General features: G+C 46.0%; 1 protein-coding gene across 5 annotated transcripts in view; it reads right to left on the minus strand.

The window, feature by feature from the left end:
* Positions 1-2,646: 2,646 nt before the first annotated feature.
* ELOVL1 (ELOVL fatty acid elongase 1) overlaps positions 2,647-23,563 on the minus strand; it is an 86,776-nt gene continuing 65,859 nt past the window's right edge. For all 5 annotated transcript variants that reach the window (XM_069227797.1, XM_069227799.1, XM_069227801.1 and 2 more), the window contains exons 5-8: positions 15,512-15,568; positions 14,778-14,883; positions 7,859-7,995; positions 2,647-6,022 (exon numbers count right to left, since the gene is read on the minus strand). In XM_069227797.1, coding sequence (XP_069083898.1) covers positions 5,741-6,022; positions 7,859-7,995; positions 14,778-14,883; positions 15,512-15,568 — 582 coding nt within the window. In that variant the 3' untranslated portion in view covers positions 2,647-5,740. The remainder of the gene's footprint in view (positions 6,023-7,858; positions 7,996-14,777; positions 14,884-15,511; positions 15,569-23,563) is intronic.

Below are 23,563 nucleotides of genomic sequence, written 5' to 3' on the forward strand. Positions count from 1 at the left end.
AGCTCTTCCGTCGCGCAGTCTTCTTTGACCTGAAGGACTGGCAGACCTCACAATCTTTCTCCGTGCTCTGGAGACAAGCAGGTCACAGACCTGCTGCTGGTCGGTCCGAGGGTATATGGAATGGCACTTCGGACAGAAACGGAAAGGTGTCTGTTCCATCACTCTTTCATTCTCCGGGATGTAGAATGGAGAAAATGGCCACCATAAGGGTGCGTTCCAGAGGGCCTGTATCAAAAAGTTCGATTAAACAGATTTATTCCCTCCCATAGGGAAAAGAGACAAAGATAACACAATCGGAAACAATACCGATGGGGTTGGAGAGGGTTTCCAAAATAGAAAGACTTATAATGGTCTCAAACCAGAGCTCTGAAGTAACACGACCAGGCCCGTCAGCTGAAGAAAACAATCTGAAAATGGAGTCCAGGACCATGCGCATGGTCAGAAAGAGTGGTCGTCACTCTACCTCGTGACTCGAAAGACTTTTGGAACAAAAGCAACTTGCAAACTTCCGGACCCAACATTAGAAGGTAAAAGTATACAAAGCATGTGTATCTACAGCTACAGATGCCATAAATGTTTAGCATGTAAATCTAGAAAAGATTCACACTACATAAGTAACATTTAAAATGTGTACTTTGTATTGTTTAAAAGCCATAAGAAACTAGACCACTTCTGCCTTTCATACAATGACAGATTGCATCCCAGATGGGTGCAAAGAGTTGGCCTTTTAGAGAAGAATGCAGTCACCTCTGTACTACAGCAGCTTTGATATTTCAAACACCTACCATGCAGATGGGGAGAGCCATGTGGGAGGAGCGAGACCACGGTATCCCCAAGGACCAGTCACAGTCTGTTTCACATGAAAATCCCAATTGGGAATCTAAGCAATGGAAACCACTTCAGAAAAGCCTCAGACATTTGTCTCCAGCTGGAGGAGAAACTGTTCCCAAAAGAAGGACGGGGGTGAACTAATTTCCACTGGGGTGGGCCTGGTAGGGGGAGTCTGGCTTTGGAGTCAGGTTTGGAAAGTGCTGTCTGGCTACTGCCACCTTGGAGGAACCCTTAGAAGGTTTACAGTAAACTAAAAAATTAAGTGTGACAAAGTTGGCTTGATTTTGGTGGTAACTTTGCCAGGATTGGGTACAAGGACTTCTCCAATCAGAAGCTGGAGCACAGGATAAAAATCTGCCTCTCCTGCAACTCTTCAGATCATTACTGGACCCCCCCGAAAACAATATCAGGAGGAACCAACTTTAGCATCCCGGCTTGTCCTACTGAAGTACTTTGAGAATCAGAAAAGTAAACTTATTAGGTAAAAACGCTGATCTTGTCAGTAGCTAGGCGGAGTCAACCACTGCTCCATCAATGTCAGCTTGAAACCACACCTAGGTCCTGGTCTACAGCAAAAACTGACTTTCATTGGCGCTTCGCCGTATCGTGCTTTTTGCTTCAAAACTTCGAAGGCCATATTCTTACTCCCCCCGATCCATTTTTAAGAATTTTGTGGCATTTGTGTATTATTTTCTTCTTGCATTTTCTAAATTGGTTTGGGAAATGTAGGACATTGTATTCTTTATTTAATTGTTGGCACTGCTTTAACTTAGCCTGTATATACCTAGGGGGTTTGCTGTTGCAACTGCAGAGTTTCTCATCGAGCTGTGTAAAGATCTAGCTAGATGGTGTTTATTACTTTTGAAGAGGTATTACTCCCAAATTAATAACCCAATTTCAACTAGTTGGGAACACGATTTTATTTGCTGGTCTGGTATCTGAATGCTAAATGGCACTTTAGACACCAAACACTTCAAGAAGAAGTGTTGCTAACCTTGCCACTGAAAAATGGGAGCTGTGCATAAACCTCTGGCCAGATGCTGCAGACTCCAGGGGCTCAGAGCACACAGCTAGCGCAGCAATGACTGCCCGAGGCTTGTGTGCACTGGTGACAGTGGTGGGTCCCAACTTACAAACACCAGGCTTCTCACCAGATAGGCTGCTGGCCGGAAACAAGCCACGTTTTCCTTCAGCCTTGTACCATACAATTACATTGCTGCATTATAAATAAGGCTCCCGGTTTTCCGTTTTTACTGATATTAACAGCAAAATACACACAGAAAACCATTTATTTTCCTGTCTGTATTTATTATTAAATGTGGTAAGAACGGGAATTTGGTTGTTTTTTGAGCGTTTCTCAATGCAGCCAATCATGACTGCCAGACCAATAGCTGTGTGGATTGACAGGTAATTAAGTTAAAAAAAAAAAAAAAAAGGAATTTGAGTTAAGAGTCTACAGCAGTAGATACGCACAACCTTGATACTAAAATCTGAATGTTTTCTTATAAGTGCATATTTTATCATCCGAGTCTGTTTGTATCATTCAAACCTTCCAGACGCTCAGGCACAAGTGCACATTTTTTTGATTAAATAAATGTAGAAATATAGTCGTTCCTGCTTAATTTTTTTTCCACAAAACCCAAAATAAATATGGATTAATTCAGATAAAATTAGCAAAAAATAAATATGGATAAATACAAACTGAAATGTCAAAAAAATAAATACCATAACACCAGGAGCCTTAATTATAAAAGATTAATTTCAAGCAGATATTTTCCATGGGAGCCGTATCAGTCAGGAAAAATGAGCCAGTGATGGTTATTGTCATGTAAGTTTATTTTCAGCGATACATACATACATTGGCAGCCTACCGAAGCAGGCACCGTGACGTGACAAAACAAAAAAATGAACATCCTTAAGTTACTCAAGCGTTCCCCTGGAATCTTTGGGCTGGGAGCAGGGACAGACCCTACAAACGTTACTCAGTGCAATGCCAGACCAGGCGGGAGAGACCTGCTTGGGCGGGGTCCTGGGAATCCTTCTATCAACCCTCCTGTCCACCCATTGGAGAGACCTGTTACGGACAAGTGCCTTCACAAGGGGAGGTCCCTGCTCTGCTGATATTTACCCCCCAAACACAGAAACAATGTGGTCTTCTTCTCTAACCACATCTAGAGCCCGAGAAGCTTTGGAAGCAATGCAGACAGGAAGCCTGCTGATTTATCAGTTGATTAACAAATGACCCAGACAAAAAAAAAAAAAAAACAGCGCAGGGAGAATAGCTACTCTAACCGTAGCCACCGGGCAGAAGATCCCAATATTCAACGTAGTCAGAAAAGAGGCCGCCTCAACTCGAGGCCTACACAGAGCCTGTGTCGAGGGGGTATTTGTGAAAGGACAGGATAGAGAGGGTGATGCAGCACACACATTTCACAGTCTCAAAGAACTCTTCCTTGCTGCAGAAAGGGAAGGCTGGATCTCTTGGGAAAGAACTATGGCTCCCTCCCAGGTGCCTTGCCAGAGGCCACAAAGAGCCAAGTAAAAAAGCGGTCATATTCTGGGTTTTTGCAGCAGTGACTTTCAAGATGAAGATCACTGGACCTCTGAGTGCAAGTTCAGCAGCTTAACCTGGATGCAAACCACCACCCCCACACCATTCAAGAACAGCAACATCAGCATTTGAGAGATAGTCGCTAGAGCTACTGATGGGTCAAAGCTCACCAGAAGGAAAGACTTCCACCATGGCGGGTCACTTCCTCTCCAGCGCACTAATCCGAATTTACCCCAACTACTGAGAGGTGTCTAAATACGCTCTACATTCCTAGTGGCAATCTTAGGGGAGGGGGTTAGACACAAAAACTCTTGCTGATATTTTTTGCTTAGAGGAAGGCCAATTCTGAAAACTTCCACAAATCTGGGAGCTGCTGATGGCCTCCCATGGATGGCCTGGTCACAGCTGGGTTGAAATGACCAACCAAGTCGCCCGTAGGACGTGTCCATGCTTCAGGGGTTCAAAAGGAAAAACCACCAGCAAGTAAGAATACTTTTCAAGCAAGGCCACTTAACAGTAAAGCACTCTCCAAAATAAGCCGACGTCATGGCAATCTTATTAGAGCGGGCCTGAGGGGGGATTGATATGGAAGGAAAGCACCAGGTGCATACTGCAAATCATAGACCGGGTCTGAAAAAACACATAACAGTGTAGGCAGAAAGGCACAGGGTGTGGAGACAGGGAAGAGGAAATAAGGCAGACAAGCCAGGAAGGCACAACGCAGGTAGGTTGCAAAGGCACTGAAGAGATCTGAGAGCATGGAATGGCCTGTAGGGAACAGATGAGACATCCCAGCAGGACAGCCCTGCCACAAAGTCAGCAGAGCTGTGGAAGGCGCAACACTCAATATGCGAGCGACAAAGCCAACTGCTTGTTGGTAAATCTCACCGATTCATAACAGGCTAACAGACTCAGGAAGGCACTGGGGAAACAAACTTGCAGTCCACCACAGCCAGCTACGACCTTAATATGCATTAATCATCACTGGCGAGACAACCATTTATTTATTAGGAAACAAAGTCATAAGTTAATCAAGGTTACTTCAGACACATTTTCAGGTTTTTCAAGAGCTTCCTCCTTTTCAGCAGTCTACTCCCAGCTGGACTATGAAGTCAATGGCAGCCCCCCGCTTTCAAAAACCCTGGCCCCAACTCAACCAGTTAGTCATAGTCCTCCTTTCAGAAACAACGGGCCAATCACAGCACTTCTTTCAGAAAGCGTAGTACCCTTTTAAACCAATCATACAACAAAAAACCATACCCTCTCAACTCCACCAATGATCAACTCTCAAACCATTAACCCAACTCAACCATTTGTTGTCCTCCTAAAACAAAACAGGGCTTGAACCTACCAATCACAGCCCTATTTCCAGAGGTTTTGGTCCTGACTGATTGAATTTCTTGGACTATCCACTGCTTCACAGCACAGAGGCAGGGCGGATGTGGAGATGCTGTGGGAGGGGTGTGATTTGGAATGTTCCAATTACATAGTTCAGGGTCAATGTGACGAACATCAGAAGATGCCCCAGATCAAACATGAATTAACATGAACCACTGCTGAAACTTCAGTGGTCCGTCAAAGGTCCAAAAGGTGCTTCAGTGCACGACCCTTTTCCGCTCTCTGCCTTTATAAACAGCACATCTACAGCGCGCGAACAGGCTACACCTATATTCTAACACTCCATTCAGTGCTGCATATTACTGATCTGCAACACTGGTCTTCAACAAGTGAATCTTTCATACATTCAATCATGTGAATCTATGAAAGATCCTATGCTAGAGAAATCTTTATTGACACCAGTCAAACTCTAATTTCAAGCTCTATGCTGTACACATCGCTGTAAATGAAGATGCACTGATCAGATGGGTTACCATCCTCAGATCCATGTCTATAAAGAAAACTTAACACCAAGGCACAAAAAAACATCACGCTACCCCCAATCAGCAGTCCAGATGCATCAACAGCTGTGACAGAGGGGCTGATGTGCCGACTGGAGAGAGAATCTGAGTTTTACGGATGAGCTTAGGTGATAGAGCGGAACTGCAGCCTGCTTTTCAGAAATCGGGTTAAGAGCCGCTGATGGGCTGGGCAAGGCGAGCCTGGGCCGGGCTGCAGTGGTATTGGATCTCTAACATAAGAACCTTTGTTCGCGAACAGGAAGGATAGGCGTTGGCACTGCTGATAGTTGACACACAACAGTCTGAGGCACTTCAGTTGGCTGGTGATGGTCCCAGTAGCGGTCGGTGGCTGGTATGACAGTTTGGACCAAATGACTCACACCTGGGTTTCTGCGGTTTTAGGATTTTGGGTAAAGGCTGCATCCTTCGTCTGTTATCTGGTGGAGTAATGCCCCAGACTTCAGTTTGCTTTGACTTTTCCGTTTTGAGCCACACCATTTTCGTGCACACTGCCGTTCCTGGCTCCTTCGCCCTTCTGCCGTGGAGCTGTCAAGCTGGATGCCTGTGTCCCCTTGGGTAGCCTCTTGCCCTTGGTGTATGCCTGGTACCAGAAGTTGGAGAACAGAACGAAGAAGAAAGTGCCATAGATCCAGATGAGGTGGATGAAGATTGGGAACTGGTACCCACAGCTGTCCATGAAGTAATACTGGGTAATATGGATGGAAACCAGGACGAATTGGATCTGAAAACAAAGAAGAAACAACATTGTCACAGAGCAAAACCAGGAAACACTAATAAGGTCAGACAAGTGGCGACCACAAGTGGATGCACGAGGAAGACAGGTGAGATAGCACCTGGCATGAATGGGGCAAGGAGCGGCCGAAGGATGGGGCGAGGGACAGTCAGAGGCAGCGGTGGCAGCCAGAAGCAGGGGCAATGGGCAGCTGGTAGTAAGGGAGACGGGCAGCCAGGAGCATGTGCAAGAGGCTCTAAGAATGTTCCAAGATAATTTTTAATTTCAAATCCCTTTGACCAGGGGACCTTGGTTGGGAGCAGTTTTTCTTTTTAAACAATGTCATTTTAAATGCACGGGTTAATGTGGCTGCTCCCCCCCCATCCAACCAACCCCCTCCCTCTACCTTAGCTGTCATGTGCCTTACTTGCATGGGAGATGTTACTATACAGAACCAGTTTGCTTTCCAGAGATGTTATTTTCTTAAGGATACAAAGCCATCACATTTTGGGTGTAGGTGTTGCTATTCTTCCTGTTTGTGCAACTGGGTTATATTGATTCGAGTTTGTTGCTCCAATAAAGATTATAGAAACATAAATGCAAGCCGGGCACCGCGTAAAGGGAGGGGTACAATTCAAGCACAACCTTATCTTGTTTCGTTATAAATGGCATCCACCCTCTGGATCGCAATTTCAGCAAAGTGAATCTGAGGACATGCAATGCTGCCGCCTTCCCAAATAAATAAATAAACCTTTAAGAAGTGCTTTTAAATTGAATTTGTGCATATTTTCAATAACTGGAGTTGAACTATGGAGCACACAACCAGTGCCACAGGATGGGAAGGGTCGGACTCCCCACTGTGGTTTTAAATCAAGACATGGTACCTGAAGTCTTCTTGAACCACTGATGGTTTGGATTGGCCACGGTGTTCTAGACGAAGCAACCTCAGAGGGCTGTGCGTGAAGGACCACTGTATTTACACTGAGCTGTAAAATGTTGTGACCGACGGAGCCCTAATCTTTCAATATGCCTTTCAAGGACACCTTGAGAAATGCTGGTGCAAGGAGCCAGGTTTTCAGCTTTTTCCTGGATAGAAACTTGCAGGAGTTTTCCTCAGATATGGGAAGAGATCTCCACTGTGTGGGTGCTTTGAGCAGACAGACCGGTCTCAAATTCCTACATCTGAAGGTCTCACCAACACCATATTGTTTGTGTCCACTTGTTGCTGAGACATTCTTTCCGGTGGCAGGACATAAATTTAGGCTCACCAACAAAACACCATGTATCTGAAGGAACCCCTGTGGCCTATAAGGGCTCAGCACCCTAATGGGTAGAGGCAGCAATGCCTGGGACTGAGTTTAGGAACTCTCAGAAAGCCACAGGCTGACAATTAAACCATGTAGGGTTCTTCTGACTGTAGAGAAAATAGCATCAGTTATCGCTCAAGAGACCTCTTCAAAGCACAAACTCTTAGTAGTCCATGGTCTATGATGTGCATGGCTGGCCAACCACCAATAGAAACTTCTTGAAAGCCACTGAGTAGATTCAGATGGGAAAGGGGAGTAGTCGTGGAGTATTTCTCCACACCAATGGTTAAGTGGTGGTATTTCCTCTGCGTGGTGCTAATTTAGATATCAAAAAGCGCATGTACCAGGGTAACGTAATGCTTTTGAGTTTTTGTAATACTGCTCTGTTTGGCTAAGAAGAAAAAAGAAGTTGTACCACAGAGGTGGTGAATCATGTTTCCACCTGGGCATCTTCATGTACCCCACACCTCTACTTGGGGAGCGGGACAGGATTCTAAGAGAGGGAGTCCACATACAATCTCGCACAGCTCCGACTCACCAGCTGGATGGCGGTCATGTGCTTCTTCCACCACAAGTACTTCTGGAAGGAGGGCCCGGCTGCGGACAGACCGTAGTAGAAGTACATGATGACGTGGACCAGAGAGTTTATCATGGCGTGGAAGGAGCCCATGCCACCTACAAGAAAAATAAAAAAAATAAAATCACAGGAACTTGAATGGTATGTACAATGAAGCCTCAACCGTAGCAAAATCCCGTCAATGCCCCAACATTACTCAAGTCCTGTCAGAGGTCTCAACAGTGACCCAATCATACTGAAGACCACCAGGGTACTGTAATCATGCCAGACCAGACGGTATAAGTGTACCCCGGTCCAGTGAGGGACTACAACAGGAATACAACACAGGGAACAGGTAAACAGATACAGCAATAACACCCTGATATTTCTACAGCGGTCACACGCTGCACCCCGGTACTGCTACGATCACACCCACTCGCTGATACTTCCTCTGATACTTCCCAACAGTACCTTAAAGCCACTGCGGTCAGTTACATTTCGAGCAAAAATATAGCCAGCTACTAGAGGTTTCTGCACCTTCTACTGAACATTAAAGAGAAGGATGGCACATCACAACTGGTGCCACAGTGACAAAGACTCCTTTGGATGGCAGGAGACAATGACCACGAGGACTTCAAGATGCCTCCGACTTCAGCTCACAGGAGCAAAAGCAAACTGAGAAGTTGAACTAAGCAGGCACCAGGAGTGCAATATGAGTTCTAGTTTGATCCACAATAAATATAATAATTGATCAATTACGGTTGCCCGGTGGGCAAATAAGAAAAGTACCTTTCTGAAGGCCACGCCAACGCCGTCAGCGTTCACAATTACAGATGTGCCAATAGTTAATGTATTAGGTTTTAAAAGCTATTCAAGAAAAGCCTCAGACAACACTACTCGGGGCTTACCACACTCATTCTGCAGTGTTCTCAAACACAGTCCATATATTATATTTTTAGAACTTCATCGTCCCAGGAGTAGTCGAAATCTCAAGTGAATCTTTTCAAGGCATGCTGAGTACCAGCTGAATTAGGGTGATGCTTCCAGGCAGGTGTTGAGAAAAGCTCTGTATAACCAGCTATAGCTGTCTCAAGACCCTCGAAGAGCTACATACACAACAAGGGGAAAAAACTTTACAAACCCTCACAACAGCAGTCTGCCACAAGCTCAACGGGACTGTGCAGAAAGTGATGAGAACAGAGTGTAAGCCCTCATGAAGGGGGCACACTACTTCACAATGCAGAGCTGCCTCCGGCAGCCACAAGTCCCTCTCCGATTCCAAAGAGAAAAAAAAAAGGAGGTGAAGGGTTCTGAATATCAGACTTACTGAATGGCATCGGACCTTCTACACCACTAGGGGTCTTAAAAAAAAAAAAAAAAAAGGAAGAACCCAACGAGTACGCCTCCCACCATTCACTTACGAATCCAAGGAAAACTGGAGCCTCACAAGGCTCGTCTCTAAGCCCCACCCTCTTCGACACTTACAGGAGGCCATTGGCCAACATCATCAGAGCCCACTGACTCAACATCTCTTGCACCTCCTGTCCCTCTCAGAAGATCCCACCAACCAGCAATAACTTGAAGGAAAACTGCCTGAAGCTCAACACCAACCAGATGAAAGTGCTGATCTTCAGAAACAGGAACTCTCCGTGATGGCCTCGGAGATCGCCTCACACCAAGTCCAACTGAGCGCGCCAGAAACTTCAGAATCATCCCCGACAGCAAAGTTACCATGGCCTCACAAGTCAACGCCATCACATCCTCCTGCTTCTTCACCCTGTGCATGCTACGCACGATCTGCAAGTGGCCCCTCCAGGACTCAAGGCGCACCATCATCCAGGCCCTCGTCAGAAGCAGACTGGACAAGAGCAACGCACTCTATCCAGGAATACCAGCCCACCTCCTCCAAAGACTCCAGACCATCCACTAGTGAGTCACCCTAGACCTCCATCGACAAACCTACATCACTCCCCACCTAAGGTAGCTGCACTGGGTCTCCGTCCAGAAACCTTGCCTGCTCACGCACCCAACAAATGCATTTAAGGCTCGGCACAACACTGGAGCATCCAACCCCAAACACTGCCTCCACTTCCATCATCCAACCAGATACATTAGCTCTGCCTCCCTCTTGTCCAAGTACCCGCATATGCAGAAGCAGAGACAGAGGCCGATCCTTCTCCCACCTCATGGCAATGTCCTGGAATGACCTCCCTCTCCACATCAGGACATCATTGTCGCTGCTGGAATTCCAAAAGAAGCCGAAGTCCTGGCTCTTTGACTAGCATTCTATCCGTCCACCGACCACTGTTGGACTCCACTTTCACCTGCCTAGCGCCTGTATACCCTCACAAGTGATAAGCGGCACTCTATAAATCCACTAACATAACACAGTGGTCTGACTATAATCCCATTGTGACAGTCCATGTAAAATAACAGTCTGTTTTTATAAGGTGCTTTTTTCAGCACAGATGCTGCCTACCTGATGCTGAAATAACTGAATTTTCTTATTTACTTTAGGCTAATGAAGGGCTGAGCAGACTTGCCAGGAGTCACCCTGTGATCGTCAGGTCTCTCACACTCACACACAGCCATCAGACACCAGAAACATGCACCTTCCTGGCAACAAATGTGTTAGTTCACTAAAGTGGTCCCCCCCACCCCCACTTTTCATGTGCATTGTTCATATCACATTTGTGACCCCGGCTGCTGAATGGAGAGTCGGTCCCCACAGATGAATCACACGGCACCAAGGGCTATTGCTTTTAAGTGCTATATTGACACTCATGGTCCCAGATCACATTGTGCAGAAAGGGGGGCAAAATGCCTTGTAAACAATCTGAAAACTCTTTCCAAGCAATTTTATCTGCAAAAACATATAGGGGGTTATTACAACTTTGGAGGAGGTGTTAATCCGTCCCAAACCAGCCGTATTACGAGTTCCATAGGATATAATGGACTCGTAATACGGCTGGTGGTATATCCGTCACTTTACCGTCACTTTTGGGACGGATTAACACCTCCTCCAAAGTTGTAATAACCCCCATAATCTTTCCGAAAGAAGTAGTTTTATTGCTTGGACAATAGAGTCTGCTATGTATTCAGCAGTCAAGAAAAGCGATTCCCAATGCTTTTTGCACTTTGTGCCCTTCATCAGCGGAACATCTGTGACGTAAAAATATACACATGCTCACTAACGAAAGCCACAAAAAATATATGAATAATTCCCCCTATGTCGGCTCCTTGGGATCAGGAACTACATGGAGTCACTTTGCATATTAGCAAGCAACACTAGTGAAAAGGCAGTATTTGCAGTTGCCAGGTATCCGCGATGTGCTTGGATTGTGAGATCTAAAGAGCCCTCGCAACACGCGGATTACAGCCGCTGTCCTGTGGTTACTGGCTGAAATGCGGTTGCAACAGCGTCCAAGTTCTATCTAATTCATAAATAAGGTAGTCCTTAGATTTATAGTATGAGTATTATTACTAAGGAGGGTTCTTATTAGAAGGTTCCTGCCTGTGGTTGAATGATCATTGACGTCAATAAAAAACTAAAAAAAAAAATGAAATGATTTGTTAGTAATCATCCTTAAGGGGCATTTCTTTCTCCTTCCCTTGGTGACTTTTATGATTGTAGTTTATTAATTTACGATTTTATGTATTGTAAATATATTCTTAAACATAACTTTTTTTAGCTACTTTTGTATGAATGTTGCTTTTATGGCTTTCAGCCAAAATAAAGCGTATTATTATTATTAATTCTCACTAATGCAAGTCACAAAAGCATGCACTTCGTTATAGGTCGAGAAGAATATGTTGGAACCGAAATTCACAAAGCAAAATCAACAGGAATAATGAGGCTAAGGTAGTCTTAAAGGTTAAAAAAAAAAAAAAACAACAACAACAAAAAAGAACACCATCATCTCACTAAACCATAGTGTACTGGAACACCATGATCACCCGGAACTTTTCCTTGAAACAATTGTGTACACTGCAACAATGTTACCTCTGGAACAGCTCTTTACCATCCTCACAAAGGAACTCCAGTTCGGTTGCAACACAAAAGTGATTGCAACACTAAGAACCGTGTTTACATGTTGTGCACTAATGAACACAAAAGCAACATTGGTAATCATTTTGACAGGTCAGTAACAGCAGCACACTTCAACCATAACATTTCTCAATTGAAATGTCAAGTCATTGACCAAATGTATCATTCTGAATGTGACGTATGTAAGAAACTGTTCAATGAGAACTGGATTGGATTAAAAGGTTGAACGTTCTCCAACCCAAGGGACTCGTGTTCTGTTTCTTAGAGACGAGATAATCTTCTCATATTGATTTTATTTTGTCTTTGTTTTCAAATTATGTTTGCTCTAGAGTTTGTTAATCACTGACTGAAATATTGTTAATTTTGGTATATTTACTACAAGGACATATCGTCTGCTGATCACATTGCTTACTTCATGAGTTAAAACAGCGATTGTCATTTTAGCTTTTTGTTGAAAATGTTCTATTTTGTGACATGTTATATGTTTGGGACAATAGCTTGATTCATGTTTGAAGATGGCCGCCCCAGCTGCCTTTGTTATGTCAAGCTTTATGGCATGTATCTATTTATTTTTGGATCTCACGTTTTAATTTTACTTTTGCTCATGCATGCTTTTTGTATAAACTGCATGAAACTCAACAAGTTTGGATTGCAGATTAACTTTACTAACCACATACCACACGATCACCGTTTTAAAATATGGAAGCTGTACACGGCGTTCCTTTAGCTGCAAACATCAGCGCTTGGCATTCTGCACGACAGCCCATCTTTCCTTTTTTTAAAGATTTTTTTTTTTTTTTTTTTTTTTTTTTTTTTAAATCAGTCAGCATGGGCGTGTTATCACAGACAAATATTTTAGAAACTTCAACTTTGTTTGAACTTAGGTTGTGCATACTATGCCTGTTCGGACTTATTATGTATTCATCTAATGGTCACAAGAGTATTGGAAACTGCTATTTCGGTTGTCTAATGGCGGGGAACACATGATGGTGGTGATTTTTCCCTTACATAATGGTGTTATATTTTTACCTTTAAGACTGCAATAGTCTCACTATTCCTATACATTTCGCTCCATGAATTTTGCTTCTAACATATTCTTCTTGACCTATAACTAACTGAATGTTTTTGTGACTTGCATTAGTGAGAATAAATCATATGTTTTTGTGACTTAGTGAGCGTGCGTATATTTTTATGTCAGATTTTCCGCTGATGAAGGGCATCAAAACAGAAAAGCATTGTGAATTGCTTTGCTAATCAATCAATCAGGAGTTTGTATAGGGCGACTACTCACCTGTAAGGGTCTCAAGGCGCTAGAAGGGGAGGGGGGTGCTAAAGCACTGAAGAACATATAGCAGATGCTATCGCTTGAGGAATAAAAATTCCTAATTTGGACAGATTATAAGTATTTGAAGATAAATTACTTGGAAAGTTTTCAAATTATTTACAAGGCATTTTGGCCCCCTTTGTACACAGTGCAATCTGGGACTACAATAGGTGTCACTATAGTGCTTGTCGGTTTATCGTTGCGACCTTGGGCGGAGGTTATACCAGCTCAGCACGTCTGAATGTTGTACAACCATAACTATTGATTCAACGGGAGAGCGCCTGGGACTGCACAGTGACCAAGAGCTTCTGCCCACACAGGAGTGTAGGCATTATGAATGTCATGAGCCTCAGCTCTAAGATCACACGAGCAGCTGCCCCACTGTGGGTTGTGGGGTTATACAGCACCCATTAGATAGGCCAGAACTACCACAGTCAATAACACGAGGTTCAAAGTTACTGCTGTGTCTCAAACCCCCACCTATGCTGGGACTGGTTTTCAAGATCACATCTTCAAATACTGGAGCTCACAAGTTCTTCGGTTTTGTTGGTTATCAATGTTGCGCTTCAGCAGCAGGCCTGAGATCCTGTGGTGTGCTGTGGAGCCCAGAGGAGTGTGCTGCGGTTTGTGAGGGTGGGACAGCTCCTCCAGACCCAGGTGAAATGCTACTTCTTGGTCAACACTCCTAGCTGGGATGGTATCACCGCGTTCTTCACCAGCACTCAGAGTAGCATGGCAGCACATCACCGGACCCTCAACACTATCACCGGACCCTCAACACTATCACCGGACCCTCAACACTATCACCGGACCCTCAACACTACAGGCTCCGATGGTTTCACTGGTCTACACCAGCAGTTCCCAACCTTTTGACTTCTGTGGACCCCCACTTTATCATTACTGGAACCCAGGGACCTCCCACTAAATCATTATTGGAATACGGGGACCCCCCCCCCCCCACTGAGCCATTACTAAAAGCTGTGGACCTAATCTCTTAATATTATTTAATTTTCAATGCAGTCGGGCCCCCTGAGAAGGCTTCGCGTACCCCCAGAGGTCCCCGGACCACAGGTTGGAAACCACTGTCTACAGCAGCACTCGGAACCCAGTGATACCAGACCACCGACAGCAAGAACCCTAGCTGAGATGGTGTCCCTGCAATCCTCACAGTCGCTCAGATTAGCGCGGAGCCAGACCTCCAGAGCATCGACTGTCCCAGCAGATCCCGGTGGAACACACCACTGCATCATCTACACTCCCAGCTAAGGTGGCATCCCTGCGATAGTACTAGACCATCAATACTCCCAGCAGACCCCAATGTTACCAGACACCATGACCACAGAGGCGTTTCAAAGGTGAGGAACCTGCAGTTAGAAGCATCCTCAGAAAATCTCCATCGTAAGCTCTTCCTGCAGGAATCAAACATCACTAACAAAAGCGTACAGATGTTTAGATGGGCCAACCTTCATCCCCCAGAACTCTTACTTCAAGAGTCTATGATCACACCCAGAGTCCTGCGGACCCCTTACCTGGGCCAAACTTCACCCCCCACCACCAACTCCAGGGCAAGACCGAGTGATGGACGAGGTGAAGGAAGGTGATCTGGCTGTTCTTCTTTCGGATGACGAAGAAGACCTGGGAAGAAATTAAATCGATACAGAGAGGATCAAGATAAACATAGTGAAAGTTGATAGACTTTTCCAAATCACAAACGTTAATTAACTTTTTTCCAAGGAGGGACCATACCTAAACACCCTCTGAAACCTATACTTGTTACTATACACGTTTCCCATAACTCACAACATGAAATCGTAGGCATAAATATGAAGCCACGGGAAACGTGGTGTGATAAAAAAAAGTTTGTATTCATTGGCCGCTGTAAGTTTTTGAGTAATAAACAGCAAAGAAGGAGAACCGTAATCCAAAGCCTAATCGTCCTTAACAGAAGTGAAAACTCGACGCATTGACAAGAAAACTTTAGTCCTATGACAGACGGCCACACTACCTCTCCTCAGTCAGAAGCCCCACCCTCTCTGCACCTTTCCCCCTGTACTATGAAGGGTGGTCACTACTGCTCTCTAGGCAGAAGCTCCTCCCTCTGTGCGCCCTTCAACCCACCCTCTGAAGGATGGCCACTACCTCTCCTCAGTCGTCAGAAACTCCTCCCTCTCCACGCCCTTCCCATCGTCTTACGACAAGCTGCCACTATCTCTCCTTGGAAGGACTGCCCAGGAAGCACCGGCTGAAGGAAAGCAACACTTACCGTGTCCATGAGCTCAATAAACTTGGAGAAGAGGAAGAGCCAGGAGACTCGGACCATCTGTGGAGACACCGTGGGAAAGATACATCAGACAAGCATGCAAACAGGTTTACAACTAGAGATACAGCCAACAAAAACTGTGACGCACGGCCGCCTTCACGGGCCATCAATTCAACCTACCAGGAGAGCCTCTCGGCACCCATATACCACCTCAGGACCGCGCCCTCCAGCATCGCAGACAACCCTCCTGCACCCACTTACCAACCCAGCTGAGCAGGCAGACCCCTCCGCCACACGAGTACTAGCGGAGTAGAGGGGGTGCCCCCCACGAGTAGGTACCTATTCATGGTTTAGGCTAGCAGACATATCCCTCTGGCACCAGCCCATCTTTATAAGAACGGTCAGAGCATTGGAACCTGCCCATCCTCCCAGAGTGGAAAGAAGAGTTAAATGATGCTTTTCCATCTTAAGAAAGTGGGCAGCGCCCTCTTCTCATCTACTCATCAGCCTACATTTCAAGCAGAGTCCTACAGACACTACCCTTCTGCAAAGAGAGAAGACAGCCATCCGCTGTCCACTCAAGGTCTCAGCAGGCTCGGCAGAGCCCCGAGGTACCACACCGACTTGTCAGGAGCCAGCAGAACCCTGAGGTATCATCTGCCTCTCATGGGCGGGCAGAGCCCTGCGGTACCTTCCCACCTCTCAGAATTGGGCGGAGCCCTGAGGTATCATCCACCGCTCAGGAGTAAGCAGAGCCATGAGGTACCGCCTCAACTTCTCAGGAGCAGGCAGAGTCCCGAGGTATCCCTGTCTCAGGAGTGGGCAGAGCCCTGTGGTACCTCCTCACCCACTGAGTAGCGGGCAGAGCCCTGTGGTACCTTCCCACCATTTCAGGAACGGGCAGAGCCCAGCGGTACCCCCCACCCCACCCTCAGGAACAGGCAGAGCCTGGTGGTACCTCAGTACCCTCTCAGGAGGGTGTAGAGCCCAGTGGTACCCCTCCATCCGCTCACAAGCAGGCGGAGCCCTGTGGTACCCTCACCCTCAGGAGCAGGCGGAGCCCTGTGGTACCCTCACCCTCAGGAGCAGGCAGAGCCCTGAGGCACTCCTCCCCCGCTCCCTTCCCTCCACTGCCTCAGGAGCAGGCGGAGCCCTCTAGTATCTACCCATGTCGGAGCAAGGGAGGTGTGTGGGGCTAGCATGGAAGGAGATAAGGTGAAGAAATTTTGAGTCAGGTGAGGAACAGAAGATATCAAGAAACAAAGGCCGGGGGAGGGAGCGGGGACAGGGAATGTTTGTGAGGAACGATGACTTATCCTTCGCACTCCTCCCGCCCCCTCCGTGAGGGTCCGATCCCGCAGCCTCTCTACATGGACCCCAGCCATCGGTCGATGAGTGGTAGGTGAGAACCTGAGGCAGATGAAAGAACAGTCTGTCCGGAGCAGACCAGGGGCCTTATTATTACACATTAACCGCCCGCTACTCCCTCCTAGTGAGAAGTATTGATGGAACGGGCTGTACCATCACCAGCTCCTCTGGGCAAAGTCCAGGAGCCGTGGGGGGTTGTGAGGGGTGCACCTGCCACTGAGGGGAGGGAGTGAAGGAGCCGACGTCAGCACCCAAGCCAGCAATGTCCGCCCTTGTGATGAAAGCGCCTGATACAGAGGGAGAAATCTGCCTTTTATCTCCAGAGCTTCTGTAACAGTCACTGGCTTATCAGCAGGAAGCAGATAACGGCCTTTACCATCAGTGGGGTAGAGGCTTCGAGGCACACAGACGTGCACCAGATGCTGCTCAGGCACTACGTGCTCCCCACCACAAAATCCCTAAACCAGAGGCTTCGAAGCACACAGAAGCGGCTCAGGCACTACCCTCTCCCCACACAACACAATCTGTAAACCACAGGCTTCGAGGCACACAGAGATGGACAAACTTCAAACCCGGACCTTGCTGCAGCTTTGCCAGCTGGATATGCTATTAGTAGGTGAGACAGGGCTGGTAAACGTGGCGGGGGACTAGTGATAGTACATCGCGAGATTATATATATATATATATATATATATATATATATATATATATATATATATATATATATATATATATATATATATATATATGTATATATGTTTGGGATTTAACATGTGAACCTTCTAACTTAGCAGACAGTGAGGCTTTCTCTTTCAAACGTAAATTAACCAATAACTTTACATTTTATGGTCTTTTGATCTGTAGGCCCCGGGGTTCAAAACTACCTTTTTAGATGCTTTAAGCAATTTTCTAGAGATAAGTGTACAATACCCCAACTACACGGTACTACGCAATTTTAAATTTCACCTAGGGGACCCCAACAAAGACTCAGCACTTTTAATTGAAAATGTGAGTGGTTTTAGTTTGAATCAGTTGGTGGACACCGCTTCACGGATAGCAGGACACACTTTAAAAAAACTTTGTTTTCGAACAATTCTACTCTCAAGATGGAAGCAGTTTTAGCCATCACCTGGTGTGATCGTAGGGCGAGCTGCTTTAGCCTCGTTATCCCAGTTCCAAAACTTTCAGCGAATATAGTAGGGAAAAGCAAAGGGAGTCTGGCCTGGAATAGAAGTAAGAAGAGGGACCTGTCCGACAGTCTTGGAGCCTCACTGCCACAGCTTACTGACAAACCCACTGCAGCAAACTGCACAGAGGGGATGAATGGGGCCATTAAAAAAGTGTAAGAACTTACCGGAACAGACCATGGTTTTCACTCAAATTTAGGGCCATGAAACAAAAATGCCATAGGCAAGAAAAAGTCTGGAGATTGTGAAATGGAAAAAGGGATATATGAAGAAGTTACCCAGGAGTATAAGAAAAACTTATTATTGAGGAGAAAACTAATTACTATACTGAAAAAATCTATTTGGCTGTAAATTCTTCGAGGGAGCTATTTTGAAACTGTACAGGCACTTTCTAGCCCCAATCCTTGAAACGCTCTCCTTCCCCGTCAGACGTTTTGTGATAAGTTGGTGGACTTTTTAAAAAATAAAGTGGAGGCAGCATACGCTGAATTTGATCCTACCTGATCCTTTGCAGATTCAATCACAGAGGCTGTATTGATGAGATCTGACAGAGCTCCACAAGTTCCCCCTTTGACTACTGACCAAGTTTGACTTAGCTGGTCACAATAAATCAGGAGCTACGTCAGACCCTGTCTGCACAAAGCGCTGCATCATGCAGCTGACAAGATAGCTTCGGTTCTTACTACTTCGTAAAATACTATTATCAAGGTGGGCATGTTTTCCCACGGAATGGAAAAAAAAGACTCAATTCTTCAATGGATGAAAAAGCCTTCACTTAACCCACAGGAATAGAAAAATAATTGACCTATTTGTATTTCCAGCTAAGGTCCTTCAGAAACATCTCAACAAAACACTCTGAATACCTAGAGAAGAATGGGTTTTTGAAAGAGGCGCAGTTTGGCTTCAGGTCAAGCTACGCTACAGAGTCAGCCTTGGTCAGTTTCTGCTGAGATCAGGCATGTTATGGACAACTGAGGAAGGGCTGCGGTGGTCTTTTTGGACCTTTCCACAGCTTTTGATATCAAGAGCCATGTAGCCCTGCTTGAGCACCTAGCAGAAATCAGGATCGTCTGATGGGTCCAGGATCATCTTTCTTCATTTGTTACAAATAGAGAGTAGACGGTAGCCCATAGAGAGTTCAATTCAAAATCCCTTCCTCTGCCTTGTGGTGTCCCCCAGGGGTCATCCCTTAGCCCACGGCTGTTTAATATTTATGTGTCCCCCCCCGCACCCCCCTTAGATAAATTGATTCACTCCTTTGGTTTTGCAACAGTATCCTATCCTGACGACATCCAAACTGTTGTGTCGATCTCAAATAATGTAGAGGAGGTCGCCGAACGGTTCAACAGAGGTATGTGTGCAATCGTCGGCTGGATGAGCGGCAATTGCCAGAAGCTGAATTTGGAAAAAAACAGGTTCTTTTTTTTGGTATGGATACCTCTTTTTAGAAACAATCCTGGTGGCCTCAGTCCCTCCTCCCCCGTAACCCCCCCCCCAACCAATACCTAAAGTTAGGAATCTCGGGGTAGGTTTTGACGCTGAGCTGTCTTTCACGGGTCAGATCAATAAATTGACCTCAAATTGTTTTTTTTTTTATGTTGAGAACGTTGAGGAAGGTTCTGCTTTTTATTCCTTTCAATTTGCAAAAATCAGTGGTCATCACATTTGTATCATCCGGATTGGATTACTGTAATGCCCTTTATTTGGGCATTAAACAATGTTCATAAAATAAGCTTCAGATGCTGCAGAACGCAGGTGGTCATCTTCTTAAGAAGATACCAACGTTCAAATCTGCCTCTGGTGCCTTGTTGAAGCTTCACTGGCTTCCAGTAAAAAAAAAAAATAAGTCACCTTTAAGGCTCTCCGAATGGCACATGAAGCACTGCATGGAATTGGACCACATGTCCCTCAGTCAACCTCAGCAATGGCGCTGTCGCCTTCCCGCGTATTGCATCTTCTCTTTAGCACCACTAGGAGTATCCATTTTGTTCAGATTATTTTACAATGAATTCTAAAATAATCTCCCTCGGGAGCAAGAATATTATTAAGTGGCACCCGATCCTGAAAGGGTGCCAGAGCGGGTATAATCAACCGTCGAGGACACTAGCGCTTGAGTGATACCGCGACATTTAAAGCCTTCTCTCTAGAAGAAAGGATTTCGTAGGATTATACACACATGCAGAAGTATGAGCAAAGGAGGCATTAACAAACACACCTACGATTGTCTGCGAAGCACATGCATTAACTTGATCCACCAGCCCCCTGTCTGCATCAAAGCAGCAGAGCTTGCACAATAGCTGTGACCTGATTTCCAGGTGGCTGCTTTGTAAACGGATATCATGTGGGAGTGTCCCTGTTGAAGCATTTTAATATTATTCAAATGTATCGTTTGGTTCAGAGGCTCTGCAATCAGGGCGCCGACAGTGACCACGTGTTTAGGAGGTGGGGAGGAGAGTTCACCTAAAAGCAGTAGAGAGGGCGCAAACTCCAGTAGCGGAGGAAATCAAGACTACATCACACAACCAAACAGTCTTGTAAAGTGAGTCCTAGGTGTAACTGGAGAGATTGGCTAGAGCGTTCCCACCAGACAGGGAGGTAAAAGGCTGTCGTAGAGACCTCGGTAGGCTCGGCCAGGTCTAATTCACAACAACCTGGACCTTATTAACAGACAAATCTGTCAGCATCCGGAGTATGTTAAGAGTGAGCAGGAGCGTTGTACGACAAGGAAGAAAGACTTGGAGGGAAGGGAATGGTTGATGCGAAAATGAGAATTAGCCTCATGTCCTTAAATGGAGTCGGTCCAAGGAACAATGAAGTGTCCATGTGAAACAAATTTAAATTGCTTGTGAACCAGCTGAGCTCCCATAACAGTAACTCCGAATAATTAACCAAGCCAACGATTCTCTCTTTCCAAGACTAAGGGCTTCATTACGAGTGTGGCGGTCAGACCGCCCAATTACAACAACAACACGGTTCCCGGCAGCTCAATTCAGCACCACCTGGCTGATTACATCTACACTCACCGCCAGCCTTTCCACAGCGGTTTCACTGACCTGGAAAGTCTGGCGGTGAGGGAGTGCGCCCAGCACTATCGGAATGCACACTGTCTGCTTTGAAGACAGTGACCATTTTGAGGGTGTTGGTTGGCCCCCTCTGTGCTACGAGATAGCACTCGGCTCCTCAAAGGGAGCCGAGAGCTATCTCGTAGCGCTGTTCCTGCTGGTCAGACTGGCAGAGACATTGTAATATTGCAGGGGGACGCCATCGCGTCTGCCCCATGAGTTTGGTGGACCCGCAGTGGACCGCCAGACTCTTAATGAGGCCGTAAGATATTAAATTGAATTTGTGAAAGGCCTGAAACTCAAGTAGATCTATTGCGCTTCAACATCAGATTGCTGAACTGGGCCTCTAGATGGAACTGACTGTTCACTTTCGATCCTCGAGAAAGGCACAAGTGTCGGGTGCCGCCTTGCACGTCCTTACACTTTACTGCTTGTCTTCTTTGAATGCTTTCTGAAGAATAGGATGACTCTATCCCAAGGCCAACCCAATCTTTCACTTTTCCAAGGACGCTAAAAGGAGTTCCAGTCATTTGCATAACACCTGTTACTTGCAGCGGTTTGAAATGCCACAAACTTCGCTAGAAGGAGCTGTATTAAAAACAGGTTATGAATAGGACTGTGCCCTTACGAGCCCATCTGCCACACTGACTGACACTACAGTGAGATGCGGGACAGCTAGCCACGATAAGGATAGCTTTGTACTCTTGAAGCAATGAAGCAGCATTTGCCACTCTAAATTCCACATCCTGACTCAGTGAAGTGTAAGAACTGTATCACCTGAATCTGTGCTTACGATTGTGAAAAGCTGTTGGCACTTACCCCACTGTCAAACTGAGGATTACCAACGAGAAACGGAGTCCTGGGGCGCGACCATGCTAAATGCATTGGACGCTAAGAAAGTCTGGAACTTGTGTGCAATCACATGGGCGGCTCCACATTGGAAACACTGAAAATTAGTCAAGGGTTCGACATAACTGTTTAACGAGTGTAAAGCAGTGCTTAATTTCAGCCAGTGGTTTCCGGTGCAGCAGCACTTATGACAGCTGCCACATGGTGTCGCTGTTTGTGTAATGTATTTAAAGATAAGCAGAACAACAGTTTATTATTATTTCAATTTGCTTTTAAAACAATTATTACCAGCTGCCAAGTCATTCTTATAGCTTAGGGGGCCTGGACCTGTGACATTGTGATGGGTAGTATTGTGCTCTTACTATCACTGGCAGAGCTGGCAGGGGCAATGTGTGGCACAAACCGCAGGGGCCTCCTGATGAGGACCCTGCAACTCCCCCCCCCCCCCCCCCCCCCCCAAACACACACACAAATTAAGCACTGGTGTAAAGGAGCAGGTAACAGCACCCCTCTGCTCCCACAAGTCATGTGACATGCCGAAAGTGGCTCTGTCAAGTGGCCCAGTGTGCCCTCGCCAGCCGGTCCACAGCCGTCAGCAGGGAAAGCGCCCTGCCCTCTCCGCTCCCACCCTGGCCAGGGATACAAAGGCCTCTCTGTCCGAATAACATTTTTTTTCCTCTTAATTCTGCTGAGCACGATGTAAGAAAATCAGCTAAGAATGGACTCTGTGACCTGTGAGCTGCAGAGAGAAATTACGGAAACTCCCCGGGAAGTTGAACAGAAAGGGGCTTCGCCACTGCGAGTTATTTAATTTACAAGGGTTTGTCGGTTCCAATCTCTGGTATGAACCTACCGAGAGGATTTTTGGATTAAACTTGGCCCAGTGTGGGCTGGTATCAGGATGGCCAGTGAGAGCACAGTTACAACTCGTGGCTGGACTGTATCCTTCCGCAACACACTTCACCAAGGAGAACCTGAGGGGGACGTCTTCCATGAATGAAAAAAGTCATTTACCCGGTGAATTTGGTTGAGTCTGGGATTCTCTTTCAGCTGCTTGCTGGCTAGGTTTGTGCTATAGAAATAGCATATCAGAAACATAGAACGATCGATCTATCTATCGAGCTATATATGCTGCCTTAGGCTGTGGCTGGATGGGCAGGGTGGCAGTCTCGCATTCTTTTATGTCCGGGGATAGATATTTATATATGGATTTGGATATTTATTTATCTATCTATTCCCGCACATAAAAGAATGCGAGACTGCCCCCTGCCCATCCAGCCACAGCCTAAGGCAGCCCGACAGGACAGGGCAGCACCATTGTAAAGGGCCGTCCAACAGTGCTTAATGTCAGCCGGTGGTGGGGCACCAGCACTTATTTTGGGGGGCCGGCCCTTAGTCCTTCACATCAGACATTTCCTGATACCAACAGAGGGAAATATAAACAAAAACTAAAAACCGAGGAAGAGAAAAATGGAAAATCCGTCACCAAGGGAGAAAGCAGAAACCTGTAAGAGTGAGATGACAGGGCAGGGAGTACCTGGCAGTGAATTAAAGAGGCCCGAGGTGGACTCAGCACTACGTACCCTTCC

This window comes from Pleurodeles waltl, chromosome 4_1 (assembly GCF_031143425.1).
Source record: "Pleurodeles waltl isolate 20211129_DDA chromosome 4_1, aPleWal1.hap1.20221129, whole genome shotgun sequence".
NCBI lineage: Eukaryota > Metazoa > Chordata > Amphibia > Caudata > Salamandridae > Pleurodeles > Pleurodeles waltl.